The 21863-nt window shown below is 39.7% G+C and overlaps 2 protein-coding genes across 5 annotated transcripts; one reads left to right on the plus strand and one right to left on the minus strand.

Moving 5' to 3' along the window:
• Positions 1–623: 623 nt before the first annotated feature.
• Positions 624–5989, minus strand: LOC110945315 (serine hydroxymethyltransferase, cytosolic). Its single transcript, XM_051952250.1, has 9 exons — positions 5583–5989; positions 4776–4826; positions 3621–3773; positions 3351–3446; positions 2784–2865; positions 2605–2667; positions 1535–1651; positions 1250–1360; positions 624–1165 (listed from the first exon to the last, which is right to left on the minus strand). The coding sequence occupies exons 4-9, from the start codon at positions 3372–3374 to the stop codon at positions 993–995; spliced, it is 570 nt and encodes a 189-aa protein (XP_051808210.1). The 5' UTR covers positions 3375–3446; positions 3621–3773; positions 4776–4826; positions 5583–5989; the 3' UTR covers positions 624–992.
• A 3348-nt stretch (positions 5990–9337) lies between these two features.
• LOC110963841 (zinc finger DHHC-type palmitoyltransferase 7) lies at positions 9338–21812 on the plus strand. 4 transcript variants are annotated; one of them, XM_051952243.1, is made up of 8 exons: positions 9338–9432; positions 10819–10927; positions 11114–11422; positions 13086–13210; positions 13320–13416; positions 16337–16418; positions 16510–16640; positions 19126–21812. In XM_051952243.1, the coding sequence occupies exons 3-8, from the start codon at positions 11120–11122 to the stop codon at positions 19303–19305; spliced, it is 918 nt and encodes a 305-aa protein (XP_051808203.1). In that variant the 5' UTR covers positions 9338–9432; positions 10819–10927; positions 11114–11119; the 3' UTR covers positions 19306–21812. The 4 variants fall into 4 exon arrangements, with proteins under 4 accessions (XP_051808203.1, XP_051808204.1, XP_022068033.1 ...); XM_051952244.1 differs by having other exon boundaries at positions 9342–9432; positions 10841–10927; XM_022212341.2 differs by lacking the exon at positions 9338–9432 and adding an exon at positions 9439–9640.
• Positions 21813–21863: the final 51 nt, after the last annotated feature.

Consider the following 21863-nt stretch of genomic DNA (forward strand, 5'->3'; position numbering starts at 1 on the left):
TGATGATTTACTATGCCTCTACACATTAACCTAATTTTATTCTACTAATACACAACGGCATCTCTCCCATTTTAACCTGCATGTTTTAAAAGCTTGAACACATCCAGTGTTACTCCCATAAGGGGCCCTATATTCAACAACAACCAAGATGGCTTCTAAGTCTTGTCCTTTTGATCTTCTTACATTTTGTCTTTACATTTGTGCTGTCTCCATGTGAGCTTATCATCAAACAAAACCCCAAGAAACATCACCACCCTAAAACCTGTTCGACCATACAGCTCATAAAAAGGTGACTAATGCTGCTTGGAGAAACATACAATACTAGTCAAAGGTTTGGAGACAACTTCTCATTCAAATGAATAAGAAAATGTCTCCAAACTTTTGACTGGTAGTGTACGTGAGACTTCTGTGTTAGTATTATGACCAAATCTACTCAATATCATAATATTAGAACTCAGAGCACTGATGCAGCCTCACAGCCATGAATCAGTGTCTTCACATAATATGCAGCCCAGTCATCACCCTCATGTTGAATTCCTCAGTGTGTGCATATTTTTGAGGTTTTATTTTGAAAGGTCACTGCCCCGTTTGCAACCAGACTGAATGATAGTACATGACAGATGTGGTTTTCTTAATTATTACTTGAATTGAATGTAAAAATATCAGTCTTATGTATCAAATCACATTTAATACACTGTACATGTGTACTGTCTACATGTACAATGCTCATGTGCTCATTCCTTCAATCTTCAGTAGTTGGTGAGAAAAGTCTGGAATTTTAAACTCAATACAAAAAAAAAATAAAAATGGAGAAAAAGCTGCAATTTAATTGTAGCATATACAACTGAAATTACAAGAAAATCCTTACAAATCCTTCCACAAATTTCTTTTCATTAAAACAAATGTGTTCACTACGCAACACACCAGCAGAACTGTCACAGTATTGTCCATGTGATCATCAGTCAAGCCTTCAATGTCTGAACTGTTGCCCTCTACAGCTCGGGAAGGCCCGGCATGGGGAACTGACCAGTGAAGGCCTCCACCTCAGCCCTGAGTTCAGCAACCCGCTGCTGGAACTTCTCTCCCTGAGCCAGTGTCTGAATGAACTCCTTCAGAGTGGCTTTGGGATCCATGCTTCTCTGTATCTCCAGGGTCAGTTCAATGGCTGCAGGAGAGGGGAAAGCAGTTTGCTTTAATTTTGATCTCGTGAAAGGCGACAAATAGAGTAATGTCTCCTTTAAAACATTACCTCTGTGGATCAACTCAGCCACCTTCCTGAAGTCATCCTGCACCAAACCTCTGGAGGTCAGAGCCGGAGAGCCAAACCTCAAACCACTAGGGCGTAAAGCACTCTTATCTCCTACACACAGTGAGGTAGGTGGATAATTAAGAGTGGCACTTAGTAGGAAAAATGCATTTGCACCAGATACATCTCAAGCTACATGTAGAAAATGACACTAATATTACACACACTAGTTTTGAGTTATAGTTTTGTGCAAACAAAAACTGAACAGTCGATTATCACACACGCTACCTGGACAGGTGTTCTTGTTGCAAGCGATGGCACAGGCTTCCAGCACCTTCTCAGCTCGGCCTCCGTCAGTTCCTTTGCTGCGCAGGTCCAGCAGGATCAGATGGTTGTCAGAGCCACCTAACAGAAACACACAGAAGGCATTACAAAGACCACAAAGATATGCACCTCTTGAGAAAAGTTCTTTTGAACTATACCATAAGTAAAGGAAAACACAGGTTTGTCATCGCATTATTGTAAAATAATCAATACTATGTTGTTCTAGAAAAGCATTTAATCTTAGTCAGTGTTAACTGAAGCTGCTTAAAGTGCTCCTTCTTAGTGCCAGTTGACATCTTCTTTAATGGACTTCAGACACTTATCCTACAGATATCCTTTAAGATTCTGGCTAAGGATGTCCGATAATATCGGCTCTCCGATATTATTGGCTGATATTGGCATAAAAATGTAATATCGATCAATATTGTTATCGTTTTTTTGCCTATCATGAAAACCGATAAAATAATGCCTGGATTTTGCCAGCATTTACTCATAGAGGAAGAGAGTGAACTATTGTTTGAAACAATTTTTAAAAAAGCCATTTTTTCTATAACTTCAGTTGAAGTATTTTTCTTATTTTGCAAAGACAATGAATACATCTGGAAAGCCTTGCTGCATTCGAGAATGCATCCAATGGGGCATCACAATAAAATCAGGCATGATGTGTTAATTCTACAGCTGGACATATGTGATGTTACCTAAAATCTGTTAAATAGCCCACATATATCGATATCGGTTGATATCAGAATCAGAAATTCAGAGTTGGACAATACTGGTGTATCGGTTACTGGCAAAAAAGCCAATATCGGGCATCCCTAATTCTGGCTTTTGGATTACATTTGACACAACGAAGCAGGCCTTCTGGAGTGGTCTCTACAAACTAGCGTTGACTGAAAGCTTGAGGTACATTTTCATGCACCATGTTGTCATTACGGCTTCATCAGACCTGATTATTCCCGTTATAAAGGGTGAGGGCACCACTCCAGCAGCCACTAGTCCACTGATGTGAGCCATGTCTCCCATCAGATACGCACCGTTCTCATCAGCAATCTGCTTCAAGCGGGCGTAGTCCAGGTTGCGGGAGTAGCAGCTTGCTCCTGGAAAAGACAGACAAACCTTTGATATATAAGCCCCTACTGATGTATTCAGGGGGCCAGTGATACATCTTGATATGTGAGATGCCCTGCCTTTATGAATTTACACACTAAAGTACCTGCAATGATGAGTTTGGGGTGGAACAGGCGTGCATTTTCTTGCAGTCTGTCATAATCAATGTAGCCAGTTTCTGGATTCACCTTGAAACAGAAGCAGTAGACCACATGAAGACAAGTATGCCACATCAGCTACATCACATAAACGCTACATAAGCACAATCAGTCATCAGTGTTTGTGTTTTATTGTGCTTTTGTGCTTTAGTCAGCCTGGTTGGTTTGGAAAAATGTTATGTTGTCAGGACTGTGAGTGTGAAGTGTGTTTGAGGACTTCCTGCCACATTTCCTGTAGTGCTGCTCTCTGTGTGTGTCAAAATAAAAGCATCTGTCAGTTGGAGAGTGCATAAAAGGCAGATATCCTTCTCCAGTGTTGCTATTCAATGCTGCTCACTACAACAATGAATATATAACAATACCTATATACTGCAAAATCCCATGATACAGTGAAAAATCCTGCAATACAGTGAGACCGCAAAAAGTGAACTGTGACATGGCGAGGGACCACTGTAAGCATTGTGTTCTGGGTCAAACTGCTACTATGTTTATGGTCACCACTGAGCTTGGCCTACCGTGTTTGCAGAAGCCTCAGTCATACCAGGGACAGTCTTTGATCTTGGACTCTGGGTCAATATGCAGTAAGGGACATTCCTTGTTGCTGCACTCACCTGTGAAGGTCAACACGGAAGTTAAAACAATCCAAAAGAGCATTCATTTGACCGGGAAAAGCAGAAGAAATATTCATGTTGGACATGGAAAACTGGTTGCTGATTACAATGCGTAAGACAAATACAGTCAGTATTAGCTTTTTTTTTAATTTGTGAGATCCTGAGTAAACCTACCAAACTTGGAGTAGAAGTAGCATTCAGGCATCTTGGTCATGTCATATTCATGGAGAAACTCGCACTGGTCTCCCTTCTTACACAGTCCTCTGAGCCAGTGCTTACACACCACCGCCTTCTCTCCACTGATGTGATGGAACGGACACATCCCACCTGTAAGATACAACAATGACCATGAACCTCTGCTTCATACCTACAGGACAGTCAGTGTCTCTCTGATCAGTTTGAGGGTTACCTGAACACATACACTTCCAGTTAAAAGTTTGGACACAACTTCGCATTCAGTGCTTTATATTTATTTGTACTATTTTCTACATTGTAGAATAATACTGAAGATTAACACTTTTTTGTTCACAACATAATTCCATGTGTATTCTTCTATAGTTTTGATGTAAAAAGTAATTAAATAAAAACCACTGAATGAGAAAGTGTGTCCAAATGTTTGACTGGTAGTGTACATCACTGTCATTTAAAAAAAAACAAACATGTATATTTTGCAGCAGGACAAGTGAAAGACACATTAATTTGTCCGACAGACGAAAATTGAGCCCTCCTGTCAACGTAAATAAAAAAGAAAAGTGTGCAGGAATATGGATCACTGATCACAAGTGTAGTAATACATGACGTGTAGAAAAACATAACAGTACTGTTTTAAAAATCCACACTGTAATTGTTTAATCATGAAATGCATTCAATACAGGACAATGATAAACTATTACCCACTGTAACCATTTACTTGTACTTGTGAAGACCAGAGTTTAGCTTATACAAGAAGAACAAGAAGTTCCATTTGCTTGAAAGAGCTTAGTGACTATTTAACAGGCAGGAAAGGTCTTCTGGTTTCCCACCTTTGTGGAAGTTAAACACTGAACCGCTGGAGTAGCCCTTCAATAAAAGTAATTTCTCATTCTGTTGGTTTCAAAATGTCAGAGGAGGAAAAAAACAGAAAACATTCTCCTTTATGAAGCTGGAATCAGACAGTTTTTCATTTGTATCCTTGAATTAATGATTCAAACCAATTCAGTAATTACCACAGTTGTTGATTAACATCACAGCTGAACACTACTTGATTAACTCTTGCAGCTATAATATTTATTTATGTGAGAGTAAATGTGGACGTAGACGCGTTGAAATGTTGCAGTGTTGTGTTTTTACCTTTCAGACAAGCTGCTCTCATGAAGAACTCACACACAGCAGACCCAGACTCTGCAGGGACACACATTATCATGTCATTATCAACACACAGCGGATACACAAATAGCAAGAAATAGAAATAAAACACAAAATAAAGTAAACAAAAAATTAAAACAAAGCTTGCTCATAAGCAATCCAGGGAATCCTTGGATGTATGTTTGTAGAGTCATAATTTAAATAATCTTCATGTCCATAATTAAACATACTGTATGTAAAATTCACAATAAATCAAAACTGGCATGAGCATGAAGAAATTCAGACAAGGAAACGCTATTTTTGAGTGTGCGTAAATGAGGACAACAGAACGGTTAAACCATTATAAAGAAACGCAGCACAGAAACATCCATGTGAAGTTTGCACTAGTTAAAGTTCACATTTGAAGTCAAAATCATTAAAAAAACAAAAATACAAAAATGACATTATAGCCAACTAAAGTAGCATTGTGTAGGACTTTAATTTTAACATGACTCTGCCTGATTAAAGGGATAATAAAACCGTGTTTCCTACCCTATTATACTTCTTCATTATCACCATACCCAACACTGGAGGGTCTTAACATTTAAACTTGTTCATTTGACACTTATATTTCTCTACAGGAAAACATTTCGGCTCTGTCTGTCTCTTTAAATGTGCTTTAATAATAATAATTACTTGACAGTACTAAACTCAACTAAGAGGGACATTCAGGTGGCCATTAACCTGCAGTTATCACCGGTTAGCTCCCTGTGTCTGCACCGGCTAAGCTCCAGCTAGCATCCCAGCACTTACTGTCCATGCCGGGGAAGGGCAGAGGCTGCGCCCCCAGCTGCTGCTCCATGGCGATCTCCAGGTCGAACTTGATGTGGTCCACGTTGGCCAGTAGCTCCTTCAGTTTGCCGTCGTCCGATCAAAGAGATATCGGTTAAGCTAGCTTCAAGTTGAGCTACTTATCTAGTTATTTCCTCATCTGAGGAGGCTAACAAGGCAAACCGATAAGCCAGCAACAGCCAGCCCGCTCCCTGAGCCGCTGTCCAAAACACACCTGTCGTTGTTGTAGCTTTAATGTCAGATTTAAGGACAAAACCTGAACAATAGTCGAGCTAAAAGTTTTTAGTTAGTCACTGAGCTGCTCCTTGTTGTGTGTGGATGGATGGAAGGCGCGCTGACTGACCTCTGACCTAAGAGGTAAAGAGACTTTAGATACGCATCAACGCCACCTACTGGGCTGGAGGGAAACATCAGCAGACGATCAAAAAGAAAAAAATCTCCACGAAATTAGAGGGAGGTCCAGCAACCAAGACATCACGAAAAATGTAATTTTGCAAGTTAGACAGTGTGTCTTGAAACGCCTGGAATTTGATACAGTAAAAGCTCTCCCATTTCTTCTGCAGGGCATCTTTCAGGGGGCTCTTCCAGTGTAATCCAGTCACCAGTGGCATCAGATTGTTGTAACTGATTTTTAAGTGTGTGCAGCTCTCAGACCTAAACTGAGTCAGGTGAGAGTGCAGAAGCTGAGTCCTGTTGTTTAAATTTTTCTCAGGTACCTGGAGGTTGAACTGAAATAACAAAATGGGGACTCTGTTATTGTGGGATATAAAAAAAATCATATATTGCTAGAAAAAAACAACAGCATAAAAATGTAATCAAAATGATCTGTACATGAACAGTATGTGTTGGTTTGAAATAAAAGAGTCTTCAGTCTAATAAATATGAGCCAGAACTGATAGACCAGTAAAAATGGAAATAAATTGACCTCTAGAGTGCAACTGGTGTGATTTTGTGTGGACTGGTTTTTGAAGGACTGGCTCAGGAGAACTGTGTGTTTGTTGTTTATCTCATCCCAGTGTTTGCCGTAACTCATAACAACATAACATAAACACAACAACATAAATAACAAACAGACAGAACAGGAAGGTTAGTAGCTGTACCTTGCTGTACAATCAAATTAAAAGCACTTCTAATTTTAAAATCTATAGAACACTAAATGTAATTAAAATTCAATAAACAATATTTACACATTTGAAGGCACAGTGATTTAAAGTGACTGACAGGTAGAAGGAAAACAGATGTATCAAACCAACTAAGGTGCACAGACATTCTATAATAATAACAATGGTCCTAATGGACAAATCTGTGCAAAATAGATCAAATCTGCTCAATATTAATACTTATGCACATCTGAGTACCATTTCGCTGTACTGCACTTTGGTAATCAGCTTTCCTGTAACAGCCACAAATGATGTGAAGAGCTACACTTCTGTCAGCACTTTCAAAACCAACTTTAAAAAGTTTGTTAAAAGCTGCTCAACTCTGGCTTTGACATCTTATTCCATCCTATGGTCTTCATGAATTGTATTTACTTGAAAAGGATGTACTTGTGATGTGCTATTGCGCATTCTTGTCTCTATAATTTTGAATTTTGTTGTAAAAACAAAAGGAACACACTGAAGCTATACCAGGGGCCTGTTTTCTGTGGGCTGATTCAAAGATCCAGGATCATCTGGCTGATCCAGGATCTGCTGATCCTGTTTACACTTACTGTGTAGGTCAATTGGTCAAATCCTCAAGTGATTTTGATTAAAATAGCTGGATTCAGTCATCCTGGATGATAGAATAGGAGTCATTGACTGGGTATGTATGGAGAAACTGGAAACTAATCACCAGCTCTGTCACTGGAGGAATGATGAAGGAGAGGGTGTGCATTTCCTCTGTTAGAGTGCCATGAAAAATGTAATGATTTGCACTCATTGTAATACCACAAAAGCAGCAAGCAAACCAGAAAGAGGCATTAATTGACAAATTAATTATTAATCTTCCTACTATTGAAATGATAATATTTGTGTAATGTACTTTTCGACTACAGTGCAGAAAACCCACAATATAGAGATGTTACAAATTTCTGCTCATGTATTTCTGCCTGACAGTGTGCAAACGGGACATGGACACTCCTGCCACCATCACTGAGTTATTTTTGTGCTTCTAGTTCATGCTTTCTGTGAAACTTTCTCAGAAAACTGGGAACAAGTGCTATTCTATCTTTACCGTGTAGCTTGAGGCATCCTCACCTGCAGCTACCTGCATCCAGCTACTGCACAATAAGCACATCTGTATCATTTTGGAAACCCAAATACAGTCGATACTATTAACAAAACAATATTATGACCGTCTGACGTATAAAACGGCTCTGGAAAGCTTCGTGTCCACACGTCTCATATTTGAATAGCATTAGCCTCAAGATTAGCATAGAGCTAGCGAATATTAGCTCGTCCTAAGATGCACTTGTTTGTCCAAATACATAATTCTAGTGCACTATGCCCCTATGCCTTTTATCCTGTGTGCTATATAAAATATACCACATACATCAAGAAAAGTGCCATCAAAGCTAGTTTACTCAATCCTTAAACTTCACATACAAGCACACACACTAAATATTGTACACAACATCATATGGCGATTAAACAACCCAAATGTAATAAAACTGAGTCCCTAAAAACAGTGGGTGATCATTTTTATCTTTAAAAAATCTGTCACAAAAAAAACAAATTCAAAACAATGGACATTTTTTCTGGAATTATTTTTGAAACAGTTTTGGATCCTTACCCCACACCAAAACCCTCTTCTATCTGATAAAAGCCTAACTTGTGTGCAGCCTCTTCAACTGTGACTGTTGCACAACACACAATACCAAGGGGTATTTTTGTATTACTAAAAACATAATAATAATAAAAAATCCTTAAAATTTAAAATTTTCATTTAGCACCAAAGCAAGAGTTGTAGCATGACCAGCAGGAGCCCATTGATGGCTCCAGTGATTTTGGTGACTGTACAGTGTATAAGAGTGAAGTTATTGAATGTTTGTCTAGTGTCTCTTTTCGCTGTTGCAGCGATTTTGCTATTTGCAGACGGTCCCTGTTTACTCGTCGCACCGCCAGCTGCGCATAGACGCCAATGTTATTTCTGCAGCTTGAAAGACAGTGACTTTTGATCAAACTGGCCTTGTAGCACATTGTCTAGCTTACAACGATTTGAAAGAGGCATCGTTTATTTTTTGACAACGTATATCTCATGAGTTATTAATGCAGGAAGTCCGAACCTGTGAATATCTTTCCAACTTTACCCTGCTGTGACAGTTGCGTGATTGCTTATTAAGAAATACTTCTTTTCTACAATTAGAGCTAACCAAATGCTACAGCTGGAGAACGTTCTACAGTGTGTGTCCTGTTGCCGAGCAAGAACGTTGCTCTACTGTATGATGTATGCTGCTGTAACATGGGAAATTTCCCCGGACACGGGGAGTAATAAAGGATTATCTTATCTTATCTTATATTTTAACCTATTCATATGACATATTTAACCTTTTAACTGTATTTCCATTAATCTCTAAAAAAAAACATTTTTAACCCTTTACACTAATCTCAGGTCTGTTATACACAGCAGTAAACCAATCAAACTCATCATATCGTACCAAAATATAAGTTACAGAAAATCTGTTATGAGCCCCACTGATGACGTATCTATATTAAATAAAACCAAATAAATGAGGTGAACCGTTCCTATTTTAGTGGTTGATGCTACAGGGGGAAAGTGCCGTATCCGTAGGCCACAGGCTACGGGTACCAACCCGGAGACCGGGTTGCAGGTACGGGTCCGTATCTGTAGACACTACCTATTTTAGTGGTACATCGAGTAGGTACTATTGGGTACATCTAGGGTCAGTGAGCCCTGCAGGGAAACACTTCCTCCAAAACATAGCAGACAGGAAACTGAACACACTCAGCTGTCTATGGCTGTACCACGGAAATTTATATGACATCTGAGCACAAACTCTTTTCTACTGTCTTCTGATGGTGAGTTATCATAAATATCGTCAAGCAGTTTACGGGGATTTTAAAAATGGCAGAGCCGAACAGAAAGGATGTTGGCGTTATAAAATACTAAACCTCAGTTCAGTTTCATGAAGTTGTTGCTATTTAATTGTATCTCATATCTTTCCTATGGGAACACAAACCGAGTCGTCTCGTAGCGTTAGTTACGGCTCTTGTGTTGGTTTACCTGTTTAGCAAGTGATGGATATTTTAAACAAATAACATGTTTTAAAGATGGGTTAAGCTAGCTGTTAGCTTACGTTAGCTAGCAGTCATTGAGGCTACAGTTAGCTTCTACAAAAGGACCATTTCACTGCTTCTATTGTCCAGGATGTGGATCTGACCCCACAGTACCTGGACCTGTCAGGACCTCATGAAATTAACAGACGGCTGTGAAGACTGAAGCACGGTTTCATATTTGCGAAACTTTTTATGCTGTACACCTAAATGGCTCTTTCTCTGTGATCCTATCTGGTCCGAACATTAAATACATCTGGATGTTAAAAATCACTAAACAGCATTTTACTGTAGTACTCCAGGTGGAGCTACTTTAACCCTCAATCTGTCCACTGCTGATCTCAGACCTGCACATCTTACAGAGACTTTATTCTATCACTCCAATTCACTGTTTCTGTTTCTTTTTCAATGAGAGCTTTAAAAAATAAAAAATGCTAATGTATGTCATTCTAAGGGTTGCACAGTGGTTTGGTGGTTAGTACTGTCGCCTTGCAGCTAGAAGATCCTCGGTTTGTGTTCTGGACTTCCCGATATCTTTCTGCATGGAGTTTGCATGTTGTCCCTGTGCATGTGTGGGTTTTCTCCAGGTACTCTAGTTTCCTCCCACAGCCAAAACATGCTCTGGTTAATTGGTGATTGGCAATGAGAAGGAGAAGTGTGAAAGGAGAAAGATTTGAGAAAGTTTCCCAGAACTCCAGACAGGTTGGCTGTCATAAATCTAGAATACACTGTAGGTCTAGTATTGCTTGTACAACATATTTAATGTTATGTTCATTGGAAAAACTGTTTTTCTTGCAAAAATAAGGACATTTCTAAGTGAGCCCAAACTTTTGAACAGTAATGTAAGAGAATGTTGTTGGTTCTGTCCCACATCTGCTTCTCAAAGTCTTTTTTTTTTTTTTTTTGCTTTGATATCCTTACAGTTTTTATCTGTGCTGTCTATAGCAATGTGACCCAGAGAGAAAGCAACTTGTGATGGAGTAGCGGGAAGAGGAGAGATAATGCTGTGAACTAGAGGCCCTTACAGGTGAAGTAAGTATGCTTTGTACTGTGAGCATTGTGCTAGATTTGCTTCAGATTTTTTTCCATGTTTCAAATTCTCTGCCACTCTTGCTTAGTGGTCACTGGCAGCTGAGATACAAAATATATCTTTGCTTTCTGGAAAGCCTTTTTCTAGAACCTCACTGTAATCCACTGTCTTCTCCTTCCCTCTGTCAGGGCAGAATGTCCTCAGCCCACCGTCTGAGGGATGTGGAGCAGCAGCGGCTACTGTTGAATGGGGAGGAGGGCGTAATGGGAAGAAGTTCCAGCAGTGAAGCCAAGCAGCTCTGGTTCATTCAGGACTGCTGTGGCATGGTGTGTGCCTTCATCACCTGGTTTCTGGTCTTCTTTGCTGATTTTGTGGTCACCTTTGTCATGCTGCTGCCTTCCAGAAGCTTCTGGTATGCTGTGGTCAACGGGGTGGCCTTCAACAGCTTGGCTGTGCTAGCTCTGGCCTCCCACCTCCGCACCATGCTGACTGACCCGGTAAGGAGGCTGAGGGTTCAAGGTGACACTGTTGGGTGATGGGTTATGCTGGCTAACTGAGGAATGCAGTTCCCAGGGCACAGTGCAACACCCGGTCACTGTACTTTGCGCATGCTGCAGTCGTCGTAATGCAGCAAGGGTTTGGTCACATTTGGACCCTTTGCTTAGTAACTAGCTTTGTAAGAACAAGGTGAGGTGTCCTGATCAGGCTTTAAATGTTGATTAAAGATTATATTGGACACTCTGAAATAACAGCTGCAGCCTTCTGCTTTTGACACATGTAATTCATTACTTCACCAAGGAATGTGGCAGAGTTATGTGACGATCGGCGTATGTTTGTATGTCTGTCTGTTTGTCAGTCTGTTTTTAGTAATGTTGTTGACAGACAAACATATTAGGGTGAAATTTTCAGGAAAGGTCAGAAATAACACAAGGACCAAGTGATTTGATTTTGGCACTGATGTGGCTTATAGTCTGGATCCACGGATTTGTTGAAGATTTCTGTATCATTGTGAGATAGTGGCACGATGTCACTGTAACTATGACTACAAGTGAACGCTACGTCAGTTGTCTGCTGGCGATCATATGATTGTTATCTTACCACAAATTAACCAGTGCAGACTTATCGGGACTTTTCCATTGGAAATGAGACAAGGAACACTTGATTAAATTGTGGGGGTGTTTCCAAGTCCCATCAATTCCCGCCGCCCACTACATATTTAGGTCACATGATTTGGTATCCATACATAACGTACACATGCATAACACACGCCTGTACTCAGCGCGAAGTCATTTCATTTGTGGGTACATCTATATTAAATGGCCACATTCTATGTTGCCTTGACTTCTGATCATCAATAACTAATAAATAATTGCTGCATTTCTGACAATGCCATATGGGGGAATGGACAGCCGTGGCGGAGTACTGCGCTCTGAGTGTTTTTCTTGTTCTTGACAAAATACTGACGTCTGATGAGATAAAAAATTTTTTTTGCTATGATTAAGTTTAATAAGTTTAGATGGAAGAATGTGACTCCTGAAACTGGCATGACACAGTCGACAAGAGAGAAGACATCTCACTGTGTTTAGGTTGCTGAGATACGGAAACAGTCAGTGCTGCAGCAGTGTTATATGCATCCTTTACCTCATAAACAATCTTTAGCAGAGTTCATTCTGCAGATGGCACTGACATCCAACAATAGACCATTTTTTATTTTTCGCTTGCCATCAAGCCGCAAATAGAGCTACTTGACCCCAATACTGCTCCCTAGGATTTACTTGAGCATCTCTACTTCGTACTCATCTCAAACACACCAATGTTAGCCCAGTGGAGCACATAACTCTGCCACCAACAAGACTGGTGTCCCAACACATACTGCACAACTTTATAGAATTTCAACCAGCTCTGTGTTAAAGGAAGAAACTTTGCCTACATAGCCTGTTTCATTTCCAAACAGGTTTGCTGTAAAGCAGTTTGGATAATGATGGTTTTCCCAGAATCTACATTACAGCAGAGAGACTGCTCCTCACTGCTGGAGATAAACCGCATCACAGCTGAGCACTGCTGTCGTTTTGATTTAACTGATTTAAAGGTCCACCTAAGCCATCAGATGTTTCTTATCCTGTCTTTACACCCTCTGAGTTTGCTCTTTCATCTCCTCAGGGAGCCGTTCCTAAAGGAAACGCGACTAAAACACACCTGGAGAGTCTACAGCTGAAGCCGGGTGAGGTCATCTACAAATGTCCAAAGTGCTGCAGCATCAAACCTGAGAGGGCTCATCACTGCAGGTCAGGCCAGTTCATACAACCTGGGCTGTTGTGTGAAGTCAGTATTTCCTCCAGGATTTCTATATGTGCCCAGAAAGTAAGCCATGTTTTGTCTGCTCTTCTTCTACAGTATCTGTAAGCGCTGCATCCGAAAGATGGACCACCACTGCCCCTGGGTCAACAACTGTGTTGGGGAGAAAAACCAGCGCTTCTTTGTCCTCTTCACTGTAAGTCCATTGTCTCTGTCCACTTATGACCTAATCCAGAGTCACGTTTTCACAGGACAACTAAAGATATTTTGCAAAAGTATCAACATATAATGGTCCATGTTCACATTAACTGTAGGCTAAAGGCTCAGGTTAATGTGAAAACAAGCTTGAAGTCAGATCAAATAAATTACAAGCAGTGTTGCAGCAAGGAGTGTCAGATTGTCAGAGGTCAAGCAACTAAAACGAGATAATAAACTCGAACAACAGCATAGAAGATAAAAGAAGAGTTAGAAGAGTGTGTGACATTATTGAATTGCATCCTAATAATCTTCCCCTCTCTCATTATTTTAATGTTCAGTCCTGACTCCAGGGAATCAGATAGCTTCCATCTGCTGACTGAGAGAGCAACAATGGTGACACGTGTATGTGAATAGAAAAGATTGTGTTGAGTGTTTTAGAGATTAGAAGTGGTCACTAGTAAGTGGTTAGTTTTACAGATCCACAGTGTTTTTTTGTCAAAGAGTCAAATGCTTACTGCATGAAATCACCACATTGGTGAATCAGTAATGAAAGAATTTTATGGCTAAATCTGTTAATATTCTATAGCAGCAACAAAGTGATCCTACTAATGAGTGTTATCTCTATATACTCTGCCCATCCAAAAAAAAGAAAAAAAAGCTGCACACTCTAATATTTCATTGGAACATCTTTAGCTCTGAGAATGACACACATTCACCGTGGAATGTCACAGCATTTATTTCTGTCCAGAGTTGGATTAATGATCTACCAAGATCTTTTATTGATGATGGGAGAGTCAGACCGCTGTGCAAAGTCTTCTCCAGCACATCCCAGAGATTTTCATTGGGACTGAGGTCTGTACGCTGTGGAGGTCAATCCATGTGTGAAAATGATGTCTCATGCTCCCTGATCCTCTCATTCACAATGTGAGCCCCATGAATCCTGGCATCGTCATCTTGGAACATGTCCATGCCATCAGGGAAGAAAGAAAGTCTCCATTGATGGAAAGACCTGATCATTCAGTATATTCAGGTAGTCAGCTGACCTTGTTCTTGGGAACATAACGTTGTTGAACCTGACCAATCCCCGATCATAACCCTAACCCCTATACGCTTGTACGGTAGGCACTAGGCATGATGAGTGCATCACTTCATCTGCCTCTCTTCTTACCCTGATGCGCCCATCACTTTGGAACAGGGTAAATCTGGACTCATCAGATAACATGACCGGCCACATTTCTTCCTCAAAGATGATGGTTTAGTACTATCATTCCAGGCTTTAATAATGCATTGGATGGTTCTTAATATGATTTTAGTAGTTTCAGAAATCTCCTTAGTTGTTTTCTTTGCTGGATGCAGGCCAATAGTTTGACCCTTCTGAGACAGATTAACATCCTTTCCATGACCACAGGATATGTTTTCCAACACAGTTGTTTAAGAAATGAGAAGCTACTCACTGCATCAGCTAGGGTTAAATAAGTTGTTGCCTGCTGAAACACATTAATCACTGCAGTAATTATCCAATGGAAGACTCTTAACTATTTGCTTAGTTAAATCCAGGTGGCGACTTTTTTTTTTTGTTTGTTTTTGTTGAACAGACAGTGTATCTTATTCCCCTGTGCCACTGATCTCCATTGATTCTAAAAACTACTTAAAAAGAACATCAGTGAGTCACGGTGGTACACTAACTGACATGTTTCTTCAATGTCATGAACACACACTGTAGTTTATCTACACCCACCATTATACTGCCCCAAGTAGGTAAAGGAGCACTGAAAGTGGATTAATCCATTGCAGAAAATAATCCCAAAACAATGCTCCATTACATTCTGTTTGTTTGCTTAAAACTAATGTCCTGCTCTATTAAGGAATTACTGAACTTCTTTGTGAAAATTGCATTCCAGTAAACTTGGAGCTGAAGGACACAAATAGAGCAGTTGGACATTGATGTAATAGCTCATCAGAGACCACTAATATAAAACCATTTGCTGCTTACACAAAAACACATGGAATTTGGTCAATGTGAGCATATTGTGGTGATTTCTTTCAAGTAGAAAGGTTTGGAAAATATTTTTAGATAGCAAATACATTTTTGTTGTGGTTTTTAGACTGTTAGCACAATACCTGTTATTTCTTCAGATGTTTGTTGTTTCAGCCACACAACTCTATCACACAAGAAGATTTGTTTATGACAGCAAACGTGCAGATTTCTTTTACCATCAGCCAGCTGTTGTTTACAGTATAGCATCTAGACCTACTCTCATTATCCACCTTCGACATCACCCATTTGACACGACAACAGACTAAAACTACTCATTTTCAACATCTGTTTTTTAAACCAAGACTTTCTGAGAGCATGAAAACCTCACCATTTGGGAATGTTTGCCTGAGATGCCATGAAACCAAGAACAAGAGAGTCCTCATGACTGAGGCGTTTTCTGTGGCAAAGGGTAAAACATTAAATATAGAAATGTGTAAAACCCACTTTTAGGTGAATTGTGTATCAGTCACACACTTACTTTCCTTCCTGCCAGACTCTCAAAGTGCTCAGAATCACAGGTAGTTAGCGTTTTGATGTCACTCATTCATCTGTCCTATTTCCCCAAAAGTCTTATCTTATGCATACCTTATACAGTACAGTACATCTAAATGTGTCGTAATTCTTATACTGTTCACCTGATTTGAATGTAAATAACCTCAAAGCTGGAGGTCTGCACTTTAAGCACAGCTTGATTGTTTCATTTCAAATCCATTGTGGTGTTGTACAGAGCTGAAATGCTGAAAACTGTATCAGTGTCCAAATATGTATGGACCTGACTGTATCCCAGTTCATACGTTAAATCCTATTAGACCCCTCAGATCCTGAGATGCTCAAACATCAGCAGAGTCAAGATGTCTGTTGCACTTTCCTTTGTTCACAGATGTATATTGCTATCATCTCCAGTCACGCCCTGGCTCTCTGTGGATACCAGTTCATCACTTGCATCAGAGACCAGTGGACAGGTTCGTCTTAAACACACAACTCCATTCTGCTGCTTTAGCCTTTGTGTTGTATTTTAAACTAGAGTCAGTATAACTTTTTTTTTGTTTCCAGAGTGCAGTGATTTCTCTCCCCCAGTGACAATGCTGCTGATGATTTTCCTCTGTATGGAAAGTCTCCTATTCCTCACCTTCACAGCTGTTATGTTCAGCACTCAGCTCCACTCCATCTGCCATGATGAGATGGTGAGGATGAAACTCATGCTCTAAACACTCTCCTGTATCAATAATAACAGATATGATTAAGCTTCTCATGATTAAGGCTATGTGTTGGGTGTATAAATAAGTATTGTCATGTGAAAGTTATTTTGAACATGTTGCAGCCAAACTAGTCTTGCTTAGCCAGCCTATCCTGTAGAACATTATGGTGTGGTTACACCACACGATCACTCTGCTTTAGGCGGGAAACAATCCTCTGGCTTGTTTGTATTCCTTGAAACAAATCACAGTCATCATGGGTGGGACTAAGTGAATGATGTGACTTCAGTGTTTCCTCAAAACAGTGTTAGGTGGAATTCTTTTAGTGAATCATTTGCATGCAGGGAGACCAGCAATGTGGTTAAAATGGATAATCTACTGAAAAAAACTAGCAGAGCTGTCTGGCTGCACAATCTAAATCCTTTGCAAAACCTTCAGGTTCAGTTTCATTTTTAGTGCACTAGGTTGCTGCCCAGAGGTTGCTGTTTTTGTCACCTGGGACAGAGAAAATAGTAACATACAGGTGTTAAAAAAGGAAAAAAATCCATCTGGCTTATACTTGTTTTACTGTTAATATGAGCAAAACAGTTTCAGCACAAACTTTGTCTACATACACTAACAGTAAAAAGTTTGGACACATGTTTTTTTCTTCATTTTCATGACTATTTACATTGAAGATTCTCACTGAAGGCATCAAAACTATGAATGAATAATTGAATTATGTAGTAAACAAAAAAGTGTAAAATAAATCGAAACATGTTTAATATTTTAGATTCTTCAAAATAGCCACCCTTTGCTTTGATTACTGCTTTCTACACTCTTGGCATTTTCTCAATGAGATTCATGAGGTAGTCACCTGAAATGTTTTTTCCAACAGTCTTGAAGCAGTTCCCAGAGATGCTGAGCACTTGTTGGCCCTTTTGCCTTCACTCTGCGGTCCATCTCATCCCAAACCATCTGGATTGGGTTTAGGTCAAATAACTGTGGAGACCAGGTCATCTGACACAGCACTCCATCACTCTCCTTCTCGGTCAAATAGTCATTACACAGCCTGGAGGTGTGTTTGGGGTCATTGTCCTGTTGAATAATAAATGATGGTCCAACTAAAACACAAACCAGATGTCTGTGAAGGTTCTCAGTCATCCAGGTCATCTTAAGGTGAAGGGTTTAGTTCAGGCAACTGGACTTACTCAATTGAATAACCACCACAAACCGGATGGGATGGCATGTCGCTGCAGGATGCTGTGGTAACCATGCTGGTTCAGTGTGCCTTCAATTTTGAATAAATCCCCAACAGTGTCACTAGCAAAGCACTCCCACACCATCACACCTCCATGCTTCATGGTGGGAACCATGCATGTAGAGACCATCCGTTCCCCCTTTCTGTGTTGCTCAAAGAAACAGCGGGTGGAACCATAGATCTCAAATTTGGACTCATCAGACCAAAGCACAGATTTCCGCTGGTCTAATGTCCATTCCTTGAGTTTCTTGGCCCAAACTAATCTCTTCTGCTTGTTGGTTTTCCTTAGCAGTGGTTTCTTAGCAACTATTTGACCATTAAGGCTTGATTGGCACAGTCTCCTCTGAACAGTTGATGTAAAGGTGTGTCTGCTACTAGAACTCTGCGTAGTATTATCTGGGCTCTAATCTGAGGTGCTGTTAACTTTAGATTTCTGAGGCTGGTCACTCGGATGAACTTCTCCTCAGCAGCAGATGTGTCTCTTGGTGTTTCTTTCCTGGGGCGGTCCTCATGTGAGCCAGTTTCACCGTAGCGCTTGATGGTTTTTGCAACTGCAATTGTGGATACATTCAGAATTTTTGCAGATTTCCAGACTGACTGACCTTCAGTTCTTAAAATAATGATGGACTGTCATTTCTCTTTACTTAGCTGATTGGTTCTTGCCATAATCTGGATTCTAACAGTTGTCAAATAGGGCTGTCAACTGTGTACCAGTCTGACTTCTGCACAACACAACTGATGGTCCCAACCCCATTAAGAAGGCAAGAAATTCCACAAATTAACCTTGTCAAGGCACACCTGTGAAGTGAAAACCATTTCAGGTGACTACCTCATGAAGTTCACTAAGAGAAGACCAAGAATGTGCAAAGCAGTAATCAAAACAAAGAGTGGCTACTTTGAAGAATCTGAACTATAAAACATGTTTTGACTTATTTCACACCTTTTTGCTTGCTACATAATTCCATATATCTTGCTTCATAGTTTTGATGTCTTCAGTATGTATCTGCAATGTAGAAAATAGTAAAAATAAAGAAAAAACATTGAAGGTATGTCCAAACGTTTGACTGGTAGTGTATCCATAGCAAGTTTGAGCATCTGTGTGTAGTAAGATTGTTCATCTGTATATAATAAGATATTTATGTGTGTGATAAAGTTGTGTGTCAGTTTATGAAGTGATTGCATGTTTTAAAAGAGCTTGTGTGCCTGTTTCTAATGAGGTTGTGTGTCTGTCAGAAAATTGAGCGTCTGAAGAATGAGAAACCAACATGGGAGCGTCAGACTCGCTGGGCGGGGCTGAGGTCGGTGTTTGGAGGTCATCCATCACTGCTCTGGATCAGCCCCTTCGCTGGTCTCAGACTACCAACGTTTTTCTCCAAACGCACCTGGAAGAGCGGCCCAGAGTTCTCTGTCTGACACGCCAACGCCTGCAAATCAAATCATCAAACCTTGGTGGCTGTGCAGGGCCTGCATGGGAGTCCAGCAGGCTGAAGTGGAGTGCTTGTTTCCTCAGCAGCGTTTTTTTACCTGGAGACTGGTCCTCTCAGAAGTCTAAAATTCTGAACTTGCTGTAAGGCAGCAAAAACTGATCTTGGATTTATGCTGCTGAATGTGTGGAAAATTTCATGTTTATATGATCGCAGTCAGATTGTGAATTTTTTTTTTCATTTGCTCCTTAAGATGCTGGATCTTCTTAGAGCAGTTATTAACAATCGTGAAGTTGGGCCATTTCTCTGGAGAATGTTGTTGAGTGTCAAAGTTGTACTGTGTTGTGTACATTAACTCAACTGATGGTCAATGAGATGAAATGATGAAGTATTATGAGGATTTTTTTTTCTGTTGATTTTAAATGCTATGACAAATGTCTGTTTAAGCAGTCACACTAAAATACACCATTGTTTCACCTTCCTTGTGAACAGAATCTTAAATTGTTGCTTGGTAATCTCTATCAGTCAGTTTAACACCAAGATATTTTCTCTGAGTTCCACACTTTTCCTTAATATCAACCTTCTGTGTTCCACAGAAAGCACAATACATTGGACCTCATGTAAGACAGCTCTTATTCTATACTTCTCTGAATTTTTTTCTCAGGTTTGTTTGTAGCAGGGGCTGCACAGTGGCTTGGTGGTTAGCACTTTCACCTTGCCTTCACCCTAAGTCAGCTGGGCTAGACTCCTGCTAACAGAAATCACACTTATTAGTAGTAAAGCCAGAATGACATATGCAGTATTTGGCAATCAAAAAGAAAGAAAAACAAGTAGAATAAATGTAAGGAAAAATATTTGATTGCCAGCTATGATGCACACTCATGTTGATTATTTTTCAGTGTTACTGTTCCCAACTGATTAATTTTTCTATCCCTAGAGGAAGATGGAAAGTGGCCACTTTGGTCCAGATGGCTCAACAGCTTTTGGATGGATTTGGTTCACACATTTGTGCTCCCCTTCCAGTAGCCTTGATGATACTGTGATTTTCTGTTTGGCATCATAATTCCTATTCCATCATATTCCTTCCTATCCACAAGGAAAAAGACCAGAAATATGTTTTCATTCGTTCATTGGTAAGCAGTGCATTTATGAATGTCAGGCTGACCTGTGGACCTATGGAAGTGATGTATTTCATGTTTCAAGGCATATGTTACCATGGTAATGCTCAGATAACATGGTAACATTACACTCGTGTATTAGCATGCTGCCATTAGTACTGACTTCAAAGGACCACTGTACTTGAGTACAACAATGTATGAGTTGCAAACTTGTTTTACTTATTTGTTTTATTAGTTGATTTCAGAAACATATTACCGTTCAAAAGTTTGGGGTCACGTAGAAATGTCCTCATTTTTGAAAGAAAAGCAGTTTTTTTTCAAAGAAGATAAGATGAAATGAATTAGCAATACAGTGTAGACATTGTTAATGTGGTAAATGACTTCAAGCTGGGAACGGCTGATGTTAAATGGATTATCTACACAGGTGTACTGAGGAGCATTTCCAGTGACCATCACTCCTGTGTTCTAATGCTGCATTGAATTAGCTAATGGTGTTGAAAGGATAATTGATTATTGATGAAACCCTTGTGCAGTTATGTTAGCACATGAATGAAAGTGAGTTTTCATGGAAAACATGAAATTGTCTTGGTGACCCCCAAGCTTTTGAATCATAATGTGTCTAAGCTTTAGTTCATTTTCATTTGTCACTCTTCAGTCACATAAATGTGTAACCCTCTGTACCAACAGGCAGACAGACTCATGACTCGTATTATAGCCCAGGACCACTCCTGTATGGTAAAATGTAGCCGCTCAGTGTGTAGAAATCAAAAGTGCATTGTCATTGTGTGTTTAGTATTAGTAGTATTTTTGAGCTATATACAGTACAGTGGTAAAGCATATGTTTGGTTTAGTACAATCTGTTTCAAACCAGAGTGACCCTCAAGACTGGATGGTTTTCTTTCACTTCTCTGACTGAAATCTGAAACTGACCTGAAAACTACACAGGACCAAAAGCGTGAGTCTTCTTTACTTTTATTTCACTAAATTGTCCTCCACAAACATTTAATTGAATGTCTCTCCTGTAATGTTTATCTCTGCTAAAGAAATATGGTCATAGAAAAAGTCTTTAATAGTCTTAAATAGTTTAACATAATCCACTGGTAGGTCTGATGATTTGAAACTTTTCATAATGGGCATATTTTTCTACCACTACCAAATGAGGACGGCAACTTCGTTTGTGTTTAATTTGGGCAAGTACTGAAACCATCTAAAACATTTTGCATTAGAAACAATTTCAGCGAGTCTGTCTTGCCTGTGAATGTATCTATGTTTGAGTGATTGTTTATTTTTATCAGATTAGAGTCTTTGATATGTCGAATCTTTTTTCTTACTATTCGCACATTTAATAAACCAAGTTCATCTCTACCTCTTGAAAACATCTCAGTTTCCTGCTACTTTATGCATACCAATTATTTTTTGCTACTTGATT

Source organism: Acanthochromis polyacanthus, chromosome 8 (assembly GCF_021347895.1).
Source record: "Acanthochromis polyacanthus isolate Apoly-LR-REF ecotype Palm Island chromosome 8, KAUST_Apoly_ChrSc, whole genome shotgun sequence".
In the NCBI taxonomy this organism is placed as follows: Eukaryota; Metazoa; Chordata; class Actinopteri; family Pomacentridae; genus Acanthochromis; species Acanthochromis polyacanthus.

What these genes read in the sequence shown, in the direction of transcription:
- LOC110945315 (XM_051952250.1), bottom strand. Translation starts at nt 3,374, where the DNA reads ATGACTGAGGCTTCTGCAAACACG. An exon ending in CCCCAAACTCATCATTGCAG is followed by an intron (nt 2,668 to 2,783) that starts GTACTTTAGTGT and finishes TGTCTTTTCCAG; the next exon opens with GAGCAAGCTGCTACTCCCGC. An exon ending in GCAGATTGCTGATGAGAACG is followed by an intron (nt 1,652 to 2,604) that starts GTGCGTATCTGA and finishes TGTTTCTGTTAG; the next exon opens with GTGGCTCTGACAACCATCTG.
- LOC110963841 (XM_051952243.1), top strand. Translation starts at nt 11,120, where the DNA reads ATGTCCTCAGCCCACCGTCTGAGGGATGTGGAGCAGCAGCGGCTACTG. An exon ending in CATCAGAGACCAGTGGACAG is followed by an intron (nt 16,419 to 16,509) that starts GTTCGTCTTAAA and finishes TTTTGTTTCCAG; the next exon opens with AGTGCAGTGATTTCTCTCCC. An exon ending in CCATCTGCCATGATGAGATG is followed by an intron (nt 16,641 to 19,125) that starts GTGAGGATGAAA and finishes TGTGTCTGTCAG; the next exon opens with AAAATTGAGCGTCTGAAGAA.